The sequence below is a fragment of the Ursus arctos genome, unplaced genomic scaffold (genome assembly GCF_023065955.2).
Source record: "Ursus arctos isolate Adak ecotype North America unplaced genomic scaffold, UrsArc2.0 scaffold_36, whole genome shotgun sequence".
Classification (NCBI taxonomy): domain Eukaryota; kingdom Metazoa; phylum Chordata; class Mammalia; order Carnivora; family Ursidae; genus Ursus; species Ursus arctos.
Genome location: NW_026623050.1, coordinates 23,221,011 through 23,233,191, shown reverse-complemented (window position 1 = coordinate 23,233,191; position 12,181 = coordinate 23,221,011). Strand labels below are relative to the sequence as shown.

Sequence of the window (12,181 nt, the reverse complement as noted above, 5' to 3'; positions counted from 1 at the left end):
TTAAGCCTGGAACTAGGTCTTTCAAACTATATAGCCCTAGAATTTCTGGGGTGGTTGCCTCAGGTACTGCCCAGTGGGGTGCCCTTGGGCTGACTGTGCCCTTTCCCCTTCTTCCAACCTGTTCATTTTATCCTTTAAAAATATATATTGGTGTTCCTGGGTGACTCAGTCGTTAAGCATGCCTTTCGCTCAGGTCATGATCCCAGGGTCCTGGGATTGAGCCCCGTGTCTGGCTCCCTACTCAGTGGGAGGCCCGCTTCTCCCTCTCCCACTCTCCCTGCTTGTGTTCCCTCTCTCATTGTTTCTCTCTATATATGTTATATATATACACATATATATACATATATATATACACACATATATGTAATATATATACACATATGTGTAATATATATACACGCACATATATACACACACACATATATATATGCTTTTAAAAGATCATTTGAAAAAGGACTTTTCTGTTTCAAAAAGTGTACTAGTGGAAGTAAACTAGATATTTGACTCACAGTAGTATGATATTAAATGTTGGCAACTTGTCTTAAAAAATAATTTGAATGGAGATTCAGGGATCTTTATTAAGAATAAAGTGAATGTTAAGAGATAACATCTAGAGACATCAGGGATGTCTTGTTAGGTAGTACAGTTTTATTTCTAGGAGTCATTGTTCCATTAGATATGATAGACTTCTGTTTATGATGACAGTTCTGGTCTTTGGGACCGCTGGATTACACGGACATACTTTCAAGCAAGGCTTTTGCTTTCAGGGGTCTTCCCTGTGTTACCAAGGTATTTCATCAGTTGAGGCTTTTTGTCCTAATATGACTTCAGTTCAAGGGATGTACCCTTTATCTATTGTTGTTTTCTTCTGAGAATCAGAGCCATACTCTCATTAGCTAAAATAGCAACTGTATGGACAAAGGCAAGATCTTTTTACTCTGTATTCTTACTGTTCTAACTATTGTATTTTACAAAAAAGGGTACTTCTTTATATAAAGATGTAGAGGGTACATGACCTTCCAGAAATTTTTATAGAGTCCTATCCTAAACAAAATTTATTTTGTTGTTCTGCACCAAAGGTGGTTCTGGTACCTCTACTGTTTGTTTGGTTTAGATGTAGAGTGCTTTTCTAAAGCCTAAAAAGGAAAACCAGCTTTTAATTACCATATGGTACAACCAGATCTTCAAAGCAGTGAACTAGAGCATTGGAATCTGTTTGGTATGTTTTTTCAAATTACTGTCGTTTGTTAACTGATTTTGCCCTCCTATAGCTTCATTCCATTCTTCTTTACTATAATGCCACTGAGGAAGACAAGAAAGAATGACAGTAGAAATACTATAATCAAGATGAGAGACAAAATACTGTTGATCAGTAGAATCAATATAGTGGTTAAATCTGAGGGTAGAAGAACATTCCAGGTGCAAGTAATTGTTCTTTATACAGAGCATCTTCCTTGCCAAAGAAAATCTAAAGTTTATCTTTGATGACAGTGTGCCATATAATTAATAATAATAATAATAAAAAAACTAAACTTACTGAAAGAAACATAGTAAAAGGAGACAGAGGTTAGCCTTATTCTTGAAAGTGGCTTAACCATTTATAAAGAAAATTTCTTACGGTGGTATTATAAAATTTTCAGTGAAAATTAAATAAGGTTATATCTTTATTATCTTACTTGCACTTGTTCAGATTGTAAAAGATGATTTGTTTGTAGAGACTGATAATACTACACTGAGTCTACTATGACTTGTTTGTAGAGACTGATAATACTACACTGAGTCTACCACAGCACTCAGCTTATATCAGCTTGACTTTTTAAATCACGTGCTCGAGATGCATTTATGGTACGGTAGAAAGAGCAAGAGGCAGCAACCAAATACTGGAGTTCTAGTCCTAAGTCTACCTAATTCTGTCTTGTAACCTTGAGTCATACCCTTTGATAAAAATATTCATCACACCGCCTTTGCAGTGTTACTCTGAGGATAAGATGTAGTAACATAGGTAAAAATGCTGTGAAAATCATAAACCCATATGTATTTGGGAAGAATGGTAAAATCTCATTATCATCACAGTATCGCTATCTCAGTTGGTTCTCTTGGAGCTTTTATCACTAAGAAGGATATCTCTGGTCGCACAATTTTATTTTATACTCCAGGCCTTTTGAACACAATGATTTTTAAAAATTTACTTATTTATTTGTATTATGGCAAAATAGCATATGGCTTACTATTTTAACCATTTTTAAGTGAACAATTCAGTGGCGTTATGTACATTCACAGTGTTGTGCAACTACCATCACTATCCATTTTCAGAGCTTTTTCACCTTCTCAAACAGAAATTCTTCTTCTTTTTTTTTCCACAGGCAGGTGAAAAAATTTTATTTCACAGTTGTCTTTAAAACCACAAAGACACTATGTTCTTCATATAAAAACATTAGTACAGATAACTATACTTTCTAGAAAATGATTATACCGACCCTCTCAAAGAAAAATGCACACCATATTATGATTTCGGACAAGTTGCTTCGGAAAAACACATCTGGACTGAGTCCTAGAACATCCCATAAGACCACCCTGCATCTTTTGGTTCAAAGATGCTCCACATTCTTACATATTTGATAATACACATATAGACAGTTGGTTTGTGACTTAATGTTCCATTGGTTCGTGATCCTTTTCTGCAGGTTCATCAGCAGGTTGAGCTGGCTGTGCCTTTCTCTGTGGTCTTCAAGACCTTCCAGGAATGGAGATATATCATCATCATCATAAATCATAAATTCCAAGTCTTTATCAACAATTCTAATGGAAACATTCTTTGTAGTTAGGTCCTGTTCTGCAGGAAGTGTCTCTCATAAGGCACACAGACCATGTTTAACCGGTTCATTCAAATTGCTCTCCATAAACCCAGACATTTGTCTCTCCAAGTAAGTACAAGCTGATTGAGAACGCGCTCCAGTGGACATAGCTCTACAGTCAAAATAGTTGGCAGATGGACAGGTTTGGAAAATGTGAGGGCCCACATCATCATAATCAGCAATAAGCAGTCCAACACCATACGGTCTCCGGCCACATCGCTGTGTTTGTATCTGGGTCTTGCTTCCAATTAGAGATACAAGATGAGACACAGGAAGAGATCTTACACAGAAATTCTTTACCCATTAAACAATAATTCCCCATTTCTACCCTCTCAGCAGTCCCTGATATCTCTATTCCACCTTCTCTCTCTATGAATTTACCTTTTCTAGGTACCTCATATGAGTGGAATCATGCCATAGTATGCCTTTTATGTCTGACTTACTTAGCAAAGTGTTTTCAAGGTTCATCCATGTTGTAGCATGTATCAGAGTTTCATTCCTTCTTAAGACTGAATAATCCATTGTATATGTATTCCACTCATACGTACATTTTTAAAATCCATTTATCGATGGACATTTGGGTTGTTTCCATCTTTTGCTGTTGTGAATAATGCTGCTATAAACATTGGTGTACAAGAATCTGTTTGAGTCTCTGATTTTAATTCCTTTGGGTATATATACCCAGAAGTAGAATTACTGGGTCATATGATAATTCTCTGTTTAGCATTTGATGAACCATCATACTGTTTTTCCAGAACAATGATTTTTATAAGGCAGTGTTCACTGTAGTTTTTCTGACGTTTGAGCCAAAAGTTTAAACAATTAAAAAACCAGGTTATGTTTTCAGATTGTTTTTTAGTCAGGGCTTGTTGAGAAACTGGGAAGGTAGAATGTGTTGGCTAATTATTATTTTATAATATGTAATCCAACAGGAACGTTGTGAAGAATTTATAATTCATAGAAATATTAAAATAGCATAACGATGTGTATTAAACAGATGGTAGTGGAATTAAAATTAAGGAATTGGAATTTAGTGACTTAGTTAATGGAATAAATTATGTCCAGCTTCTGATTATTCATTCGTAGTTTATCTATTTCATAGACTGTGATTGACTTGAATTCAATAAGGCTTCTTTCTGCCATTTACCTGCCTTTCAGGGTCACTATCCTTTCATTTCCTCTTCTGTTGTTACATGTTTTAGATGCAAATTAATGTTAATAAACGCGGTGCATTTGGGAGGTATGATCTAAGTTTGATTTTTTGTTGTATTATCTATACTGCTACTTGATTGTGCATGGATAATTGAGAAATGATTTTATATATGGTTTAGTCCAATTTAAATCACTGTGGAGAATAATGTTTTGTACATGTGAGATGATTTTCTTATGCTGTCAGTATCAGGGTTAGAAGGGACCTACTTCAAGTGTTCTTAAAATCTCTCTGTTATAACTTCTCTCTAGGGTTCCTATGTGTTTAAACATTGTAAGTGATGTAAAACTATTTTTGGGGGTGTAGGGAGTGTAGCATAGATTGTTCTTATACTGAGCTTAAATGTTTTTCTGAAGCTTATATCCCCCTTTTTGCATATAGAATATACTCTTATAATGATTATAAGTATAACAATTTTACTGAATAATAAATGTTGGATGATAAATATACTAAGCCCTTGGACATTTAGTGTTTTAGTCTGTTTAGCAAAGATGCTCTTTTTCAGATGGTATTTGTGCAGTGAGTTAAAAAGTATATATGTTAAGTTAATGATTTTTCAAAATATTGTGATCTTTAAAAAAATAATATAGTTATACCTGCATATATGATCAAGAATTTCCTGTCTGTTAGCAAAAGAAATTTTATGGAAAGACAGGATGTGCAGTAAGAATTCAAGCAGGATTCCTGTTTGTTCAGGGTAGTCTATTTTTAACTTTGTCTGCGGAGTTCCCATTTAGAGATATGTTTGACCTTTTGATTACTTGTGCCAGGAGATAGCAAACTTAAGGCTCTAAGGACCCTTTTCCTAGCCTAGAGTCCTTGTCACAGCACCTGGGGAACTTTAGGAGTTTTTTGGTGAGAGTTTAGGCAAGTAGAAATTGAAATACAGCCTCAAAATAAAAGAGTGCCAAGACTGACATGAAATTAAGGAAAATATAAAATAGAAAAAGTTGAAAAGGGGACACAACTTACTGAAGCTAATGAGTATACCCTGTTGACCCTTATTTACTTGAAAAACGAGTTTTTTTCTTTAAGATAAACTTTATTGAAATATAATTTATATATATATTTTTTAGTATGTATGCTGCTGAAGCAAGCACAAAATATAATTTACATAAAATAAAATATACAGTTGGCCCTTGAGCAATGTGGGAGTTAGGGGCACCAACCCCTTGATGCAGTAAAAAATCCATTTACAACTTCTGACTTCCCCAAAACTCAACTACTGTTGTTGACTGGAAGCCTTATTGATTATATAAACAGTTGAAGAACACATACTTTGTATGTCTTATGTATTGTATACTGTGTTCTTAAAGTAAGCTAGAGAAAAAATGTGAAGAAAACCATACTGTACTGTATTTATGGGGAAAAAATCCATGGGTAAGTGGACCCATGCACTTTAGATCTGTGTTGTTGAAAGGTAGCTGTACTCATTTCAAGTGTGTAGTGTGAGGTAGGTTTTGACAAATGTATTTGTGTAACTGCCATTCAAATCAATATATAGAACATGTCCCTCGTAGCAGAAAGTTCCCTCATCCCCCTTTGCTTTTAGTCTCTCTTCACCCCAGGCGACCACCGATCTGCTGTCACTGTAGATAGGTTTTCGCCTATTCTAGAATTACATATCTATGGAATTATACTGTATATATTCTTTTGTGTCTTCACGAAAGTGCATATTTTTAGTAGTTTGACATTTCTTATTGCTGAGTAGTTTGCCCTTGTGTGAATAAGCCACGGTCTTTTAATCTCTGCCTGTTGATATTGACTGAAAAACTGATTTCCAGTTTTTGTATATTTTGAATGAAATTGCTATGGACATTTGTATCCAGTTTGTTTTTTGGACTTAATGTTTTATATTTTCGTTTCTCTGGGGTAGAATTGTGGGTCATAAACATTTTCATATGTTTAACTTTAAAAAAACTGTCAGTTTTCCAAAGTGATTGCACCATTTTATACTTCTACCAGCAATGTGTGACATTTGCAGTTACTCCACATCCTACTAACATTTGGGGGTTGCTAATTGAACACTTTGGTTCAGATTCATTGAGGAGAAATTGTGCTATGTGCAGACTTTTATGACAATTATAAAAGAGACTTGATACACTTTTAAGAGTTTAGTAATGATAGCTAATTAGTTGCCATTTATTTTGCAGCTTCTCTGTGCCAGGTGCTGTGTTAATGACTTTACATGCATTATAAGCTGTCATCCTTAAAAGGGTTTTACCAGATAGAATGTATTATCTTTATTTAACAGATTGGAATCCTGGGCTGGTAAATTTTAGGCATAAGATTTGATTCGTAGTTTGATTCAAACCCTAGATTCTTTATTTAATTTCACCTCAATATTTTGGTCTTTCTCTTTCCTGTATAGAGGACCATTGAGAATGAGTATGATTTCAGCTAATATCATGGTCTTTTGGCTTCTCAAATTAAATTGAGGAAGGTCTAATGATAATTAGAAGAATTAGAAGCCCTAGGGAAAACATACAGGAGTTGAACGGGGATGTTTGTGTACGTATACATAAAAGAAAGAGCATGTGTACTTGCTTTTCTGAGGAGAGTCATTAATATAGATGCCACTTATTAATGTAGTGTTTAAGTTGTGAAAAGTAGGGGAAAATGGCAAAGCTGCAGAATTACTAAAGAGGGAAGACAGGTAGTAATTGGTTTAAGAAGCTTGTTTTTATGTCCAAGCACTTAGTTGCTGTTGGAATTAACTTGTTTTACCATGTAGGAATCAGCCTGTCGGCATTTAACTTTTAATATATCTTAGACAGTTACTGTTTAATTATATATAATTTAGATTCAAAATTTTTATAAGAAAAATCTTGTAAAGTGTATTTCCAAGTAGACAAATGGTGTGAAACAGTTTATATTTTGCAGACTTTTTAATAAAAAAAATGTTTAAAATTTGGATTCTTTTAATTTCCTTTTTTTCCCTTTTCCACCCTGTTTGCAGACATTTCAACCTACGAATGAAGAGGGATACATCCCTTTTCAGTGATGAATTTAAAGTAGAAACATCAAATAAAGTACTTGATTATGATACCTCTCATATTTACACTGGACATATTTATGGTGAGTTGCATCTTAGGAGAATTCCTTTCTTTAGTTTTTTTTCTACACAAAGAAACCCCTACATTTTGAGGTATAGGCATATATTTCAGAGAGGTGGGATAAATCCTGAGGAGATTTAAATATATCACGAAGGATAACAGTCTTTGAAGAATAAAGTAACCCTTGGACCTATCTCTGTGTATATATTTAATTTTGAATTATATAGTGCCTGGCTTCTGAAAGATATGTAGTTTTGATTCTCTCAATACCTACAAACTGTTAGATTTTTTAAAAAGTTTTTAATGACTGCTTTAACTTTCTGATCTTTCAAGCAAAACATTAGCTATGTATTATAAGAAAAGAGAAGAAACCTAAAGGAAAACTGTAAAGATCATCTTAACAGCCAAAAAATAATGTGACAAAGTCACTCATAGGAAGATCCTTTCAGGGCCTTTCTGCCTCAGAATCTATTTACTGTGTTCACAATTCTAACAAATTTTCCTTACTACAAGATATTAAGGTGGTACTGGGGGGATGCGGAGCACACTTAACCCAAGAGAAAGTTATATTTGACAGTTTAATAGTGTGGAAAGAACAGTCAAAATCTTCTGGAGGTATTAGAGGGCCAGAATATTGTTACAACTCTATATTAATAAATACTCAAGATGATTCTCAGTTCTTAAGACAAAGTTAACTGAAAGTTAAATTTAATTTCTACATACTAGATTTCCACTCAGAATCATAACATTGTGGAAAATTAAGTGTTTAAAAATGTTTCTAATTTTTTATTATACCAGATAAATGAGACATTTCTATAATTAGAATTTCTTACTTTTAGGTGAAATTTCATTAATAAATTAAAAGCTTTTATTATTATTATTTAATTATTAATAAGTTAAAAGTGTTTTTCTGTCAGTATAGACTTTCAGTATTGAACCATTATTCCTTTGATCATTTATCTTTCTGAGCCAATAACTTTGTAGTGTCTGCCCTTCTTTGCTAGGTGATGGTCAAGAAAAGTACAAGGGGCGCCTGGGTGGCTCAGTCGTTAAGCGTCTGCCTTCGGCTCAGGGCGTGATCCCAGCATTATGGGATCGGGCCCCACATCAGGCTCCTCCACTATGAGCCTGCTTCTTCCTCTCCCACTCCCCCTGCTTGTGTTCCCTCTCTCGCTGGCTGTCTCTATCTCTGTCAAATAAATAAATAAAATCTTTTAAAAAAAAAAAAAGAAAAAAGAAAAGGACAAGACTGAATGAGTTTGCAGATAGAAATCATGTTGCTTAAAATACCAGTGTCTTGGGTTCTTAGCTTCAGTCCTTAATTAATTCACAGTCAATTAGTTAATGTTAATCTACAATTTAGAAATTGTGGAGAGCCTGATACTTGTTTTAATGAGAAAATTTTAACAGGTAAATTTAACTTTTAAAGTACCATCCTCCTACTTTCCACTTCTTCATATCATTTGATGGTTGGCACAAAATACCCTTTTTATCCTGTATTTTCTTTCACTAGAGAAGTGTAATTGGCGGGACAGTATTAAAAATCCAATATCTTAAGAAGGATTGTTGATATACTTTTGTTTAAGCTACTTCTGAAATATTTGATACTTTTTTATTTAAAAAATGTACGTATATAAAAAAAAAGAAGCCGAAAGTTTCATGCAGATTATATCAGGTGGGAAAAGAACTTTTTTACTTACAATAATTAGACCAAAAGCTCAAAAGATACTTTATTTTTTTTCTTTCCCTCCCTCCCTGAGCCTCCCTCCCTCCCTTCCTTCCTTCCTTCCCTTTTTTAATGCGGGACTTGAACTCATGACCCTGAGATCAAGACCTGAGCTGAGATCAAGAGTCAGACGCTTAACCAGCTGAGCCACCCAGGCACTCCTCAAAAGATACTTTAATATCTTTATTTTGGAAGTGCATATTTTATCAGTGGATCTGTTTGCCTCTTTCACAGTTTAAGTTAATTTAACAATTATTTATTGAATGACTATTGAATTCTTTCCAGGTACTGTGCTTAGATGCTGGGAATATGATTGTTAATGAGACAGGTGTTCTGTTTCTCATTGTTGTTACCTAGTAATTGTATAGATTTTAACTAAGTACTAGTTCACTTCTCAAATTCTGCTTAATATATTTTATGTGAAAATTAATTTCCCCAATAAATTTGTATTCAGGTTTTTAAAATATATAAGAATGGCTTTTTAAAGGAGAATGAAATTAATATTTATGTGCAAATTAATTTTTCAAGTGTTTTTGCTTTCATTAACAGGTGAAGAAGGAAGTTTTAGCCATGGATCTGTTATTGATGGAAGATTTGAAGGATTCATCCAGACTCGTGGTGGCACATTTTATGTTGAGCCAGCAGAGAGATATATTAAAGACCGAACTCTGCCCTTTCATTCTGTCATTTATCATGAAGATGATATTAGTAAGTACTTAAATCTTATCAAGTAGCCTTTTGCAAAAACGCATATAAATAGTTAAAAGTATGTGGAGACATACCAAGCCTGAGCTGTTTTCTTTCCTGAGCTGTTGATCAGGCCAGGAGATAGTCTAAGTCACAGCCAAAGTCTCAATTTAACGAATATTAGACCTATATAAAGAGATAATTTCCTTGTCAATCTATGCCAGTCCTACTTTGTTGATATGATACAACCAATTCTATTTGAACTATGAGTCAACCAACTCTGATTGATTTGGAAATTCTATATTCTGATATCAGCCAGTCATTGAATGCTATAATGCCTTTGTGTGTGTGGCTTTCCTTCTAATATAAATTTTAGGGTGGATATTTGTGTAGTATTGTGTAGTATTTAAGGAATATTTTCGATACTCTTGTAATCTATAAATCCTTTGAGTATTTCTTTTTGGAATCTTGAAATAATGATTTTACTTCAGCTTGGTAAGACTCCAGGTTTATCATGATGGATTTTGTCCTCTACCCTGGTTTTCATATGATGGTAATTTGTTGGGAGAGTTCTTTTTCTGTGTTTTAAGAGTAGAAAATAGACTTCACCGTTTAATTTTACCATGGTCCATATATTCGTGGTCATCTAGTCATGAGAATGCTTTAATGAAATACCACAGAAATACATTCCTCTAATTTATAATGCCTCTTGAATACTCATATTTTATTTTTGACTATAATTAGACTAGTCTCTCATTTTTTGCCTATTTTCCTAACTTGGCAACTTCCTTCTGGCTTCATTTTCCATTCTGCAGCCAGAAGTTTATTGTCAGTAATTTCATTCTCACTCCTAATAATGTACTGGAAAGCCTAACCATCTTGGCTTTTTGCTCCATTAGTTCTGACAGTTTCCATACTTCTTCAGTCTGTCCAACTGGTTGTTATTTCTGATGCTGGATTGCTATAGAAAATAGCATAATTATTCTAGATAGGATGCATTTATGATTTTAGCTACTTGCTAACTCATAAATTCATTAATGCTACTTGCCTGTATATCTATATCTATATATACATATTTTTAATGCTACTTGCCTATATTTTTATTCATCCCTGTTTGATTCCTTTTCCGGTTTCCCCTCCTGGTGTTTCAGACTTTTCTCAAGCTCCATGCTAAGTCCTTCTTCACAAGCTGGAATATGAATTCCTTTGCCTTCCTTTCTTTCTGCCAACAGAATTATTATCTACTTGATTTGTATGTTACTTTGTAATTTTTTTAGTAACTTAGTCTTCTTGTGGGTTTACCCCTATCAGGGTATGTAAGTTCTCCAAATACGGTTTCTGTTTCTTTTGCTCCTTTAACATTGCCAATATTATTTAATCTCTGGAGCAGATTCTTTATAGACACTTAATGAAATCTTGAAACATTTTCCTTATAATGTTATCTCAAAATCAAACAAGGCCTTATGGGAAAGGAGGGAGAAGAGGAGAATAATGGACAGATTTTGAACTCCTGTTTTTATTTGTGTTATAATCAGACTTTATCCTTTGCTGAATTACACCCGTAAGCACCCTATTCTGTGTTCTGCCTTTTATGATTTCTGTTATTACATCTGCTCTCTCATTTCCTTCCTTCTCCTACCTACTTGTAAGTAGGTTAAGCATATTCTGCTTTTTTTTTGCCCTTTTATTTCTTCCTGTCCTCTAATTGCATTTTTCCACTTTCCACCTTACAGTAACTTCCAAATACTTTCCTTTATGTCAACCTTTCTTTTCCCCCAAAGATCATGAGTTAGCTTGAAGGATCAATGACATTGGATGTGACTGAGTTTTCTATTTCTTTTGGCATTTAACTTTACCATTGATTTCAGCTCTTACTTTTTACTTGTCCAATTAAAATGTGTGTTCATTAAAAAAAAAAAAAGTTCATGCTAAGGAGGCCTTTTCATATTGTTATTATATACAAATAATGGTATTAGAGCTTAAAAATAGTAATGTTTAGAGTGATTTTGTTTGCAATTTTTTTTCAACCATTTAAAAATGTAAAAACCTTCCTTAGCTTGGGGCGCCTGGGTGGCACAGCGGTTAGGCGTCTGCCTTCGGCTCAGGGCGTGATCCCGGCGTTATGGGATCGAGCCCCACATCAGGCTCTTCTGCTATGAGCCTGCTTCTTTCTCTCCCACTCCCCCTGCTTGTGTTCCCTCTCTCGCTGGCTGTCTCTATCTTTGTCGAATAAATAAATAAAATATTTTAAAAAAAAACAACCTTCCTTAGCTTGAATGGCAAACCAAAGAACTGAGTTGTTCAGCAGGCTGTAGTATGCTCGCCCCTCCCTCTTCTTGAGGATGGATCGATAACTTACTTTTAATTGGCTCTTTAACCTCTCTGTGTAGAATACCTAAGGTTATAGTACCAGTAGTAGTAGTAGTAGTAGTAGTAGTAGTAGTAGTAGTAAGAACAGTTATTACTGTTTAATGTGTCCTGGTACTATATAAACTTTTTTGATTACTTCATTTAATCTTTATAATAACTCTATAAAGTGTAATAGGCACACATATCATATCCCCTTCTTCCCAGCATATAGATGAGGAAAATTAAGGCTTAGAAAACTTACGTCACTTGATAATGGATCTTGTGTTCTTAACCATGT

The 12,181-nt window shown here is 34.3% G+C and overlaps 1 protein-coding gene and 1 pseudogene across 1 annotated transcript in view; one reads left to right on the top strand and one right to left on the bottom strand.

Annotated features, from left to right (window-relative positions):
• The window catches only part of ADAM10 (ADAM metallopeptidase domain 10), a 132,208-nt gene that overhangs the window by 48,713 nt on the left and 71,314 nt on the right, over positions 1 to 12,181 (top strand). Inside the window, exons 3-4 of the mRNA XM_026518578.4 lie at positions 7,025 to 7,143; positions 9,397 to 9,555. Coding sequence (XP_026374363.1) covers positions 7,025 to 7,143; positions 9,397 to 9,555 — 278 coding nt within the window. The remainder of the gene's footprint in view (positions 1 to 7,024; positions 7,144 to 9,396; positions 9,556 to 12,181) is intronic.
• On the bottom strand, positions 2,650 to 4,798 carry LOC113269751 (proteasome subunit alpha type-1-like; annotated as a pseudogene).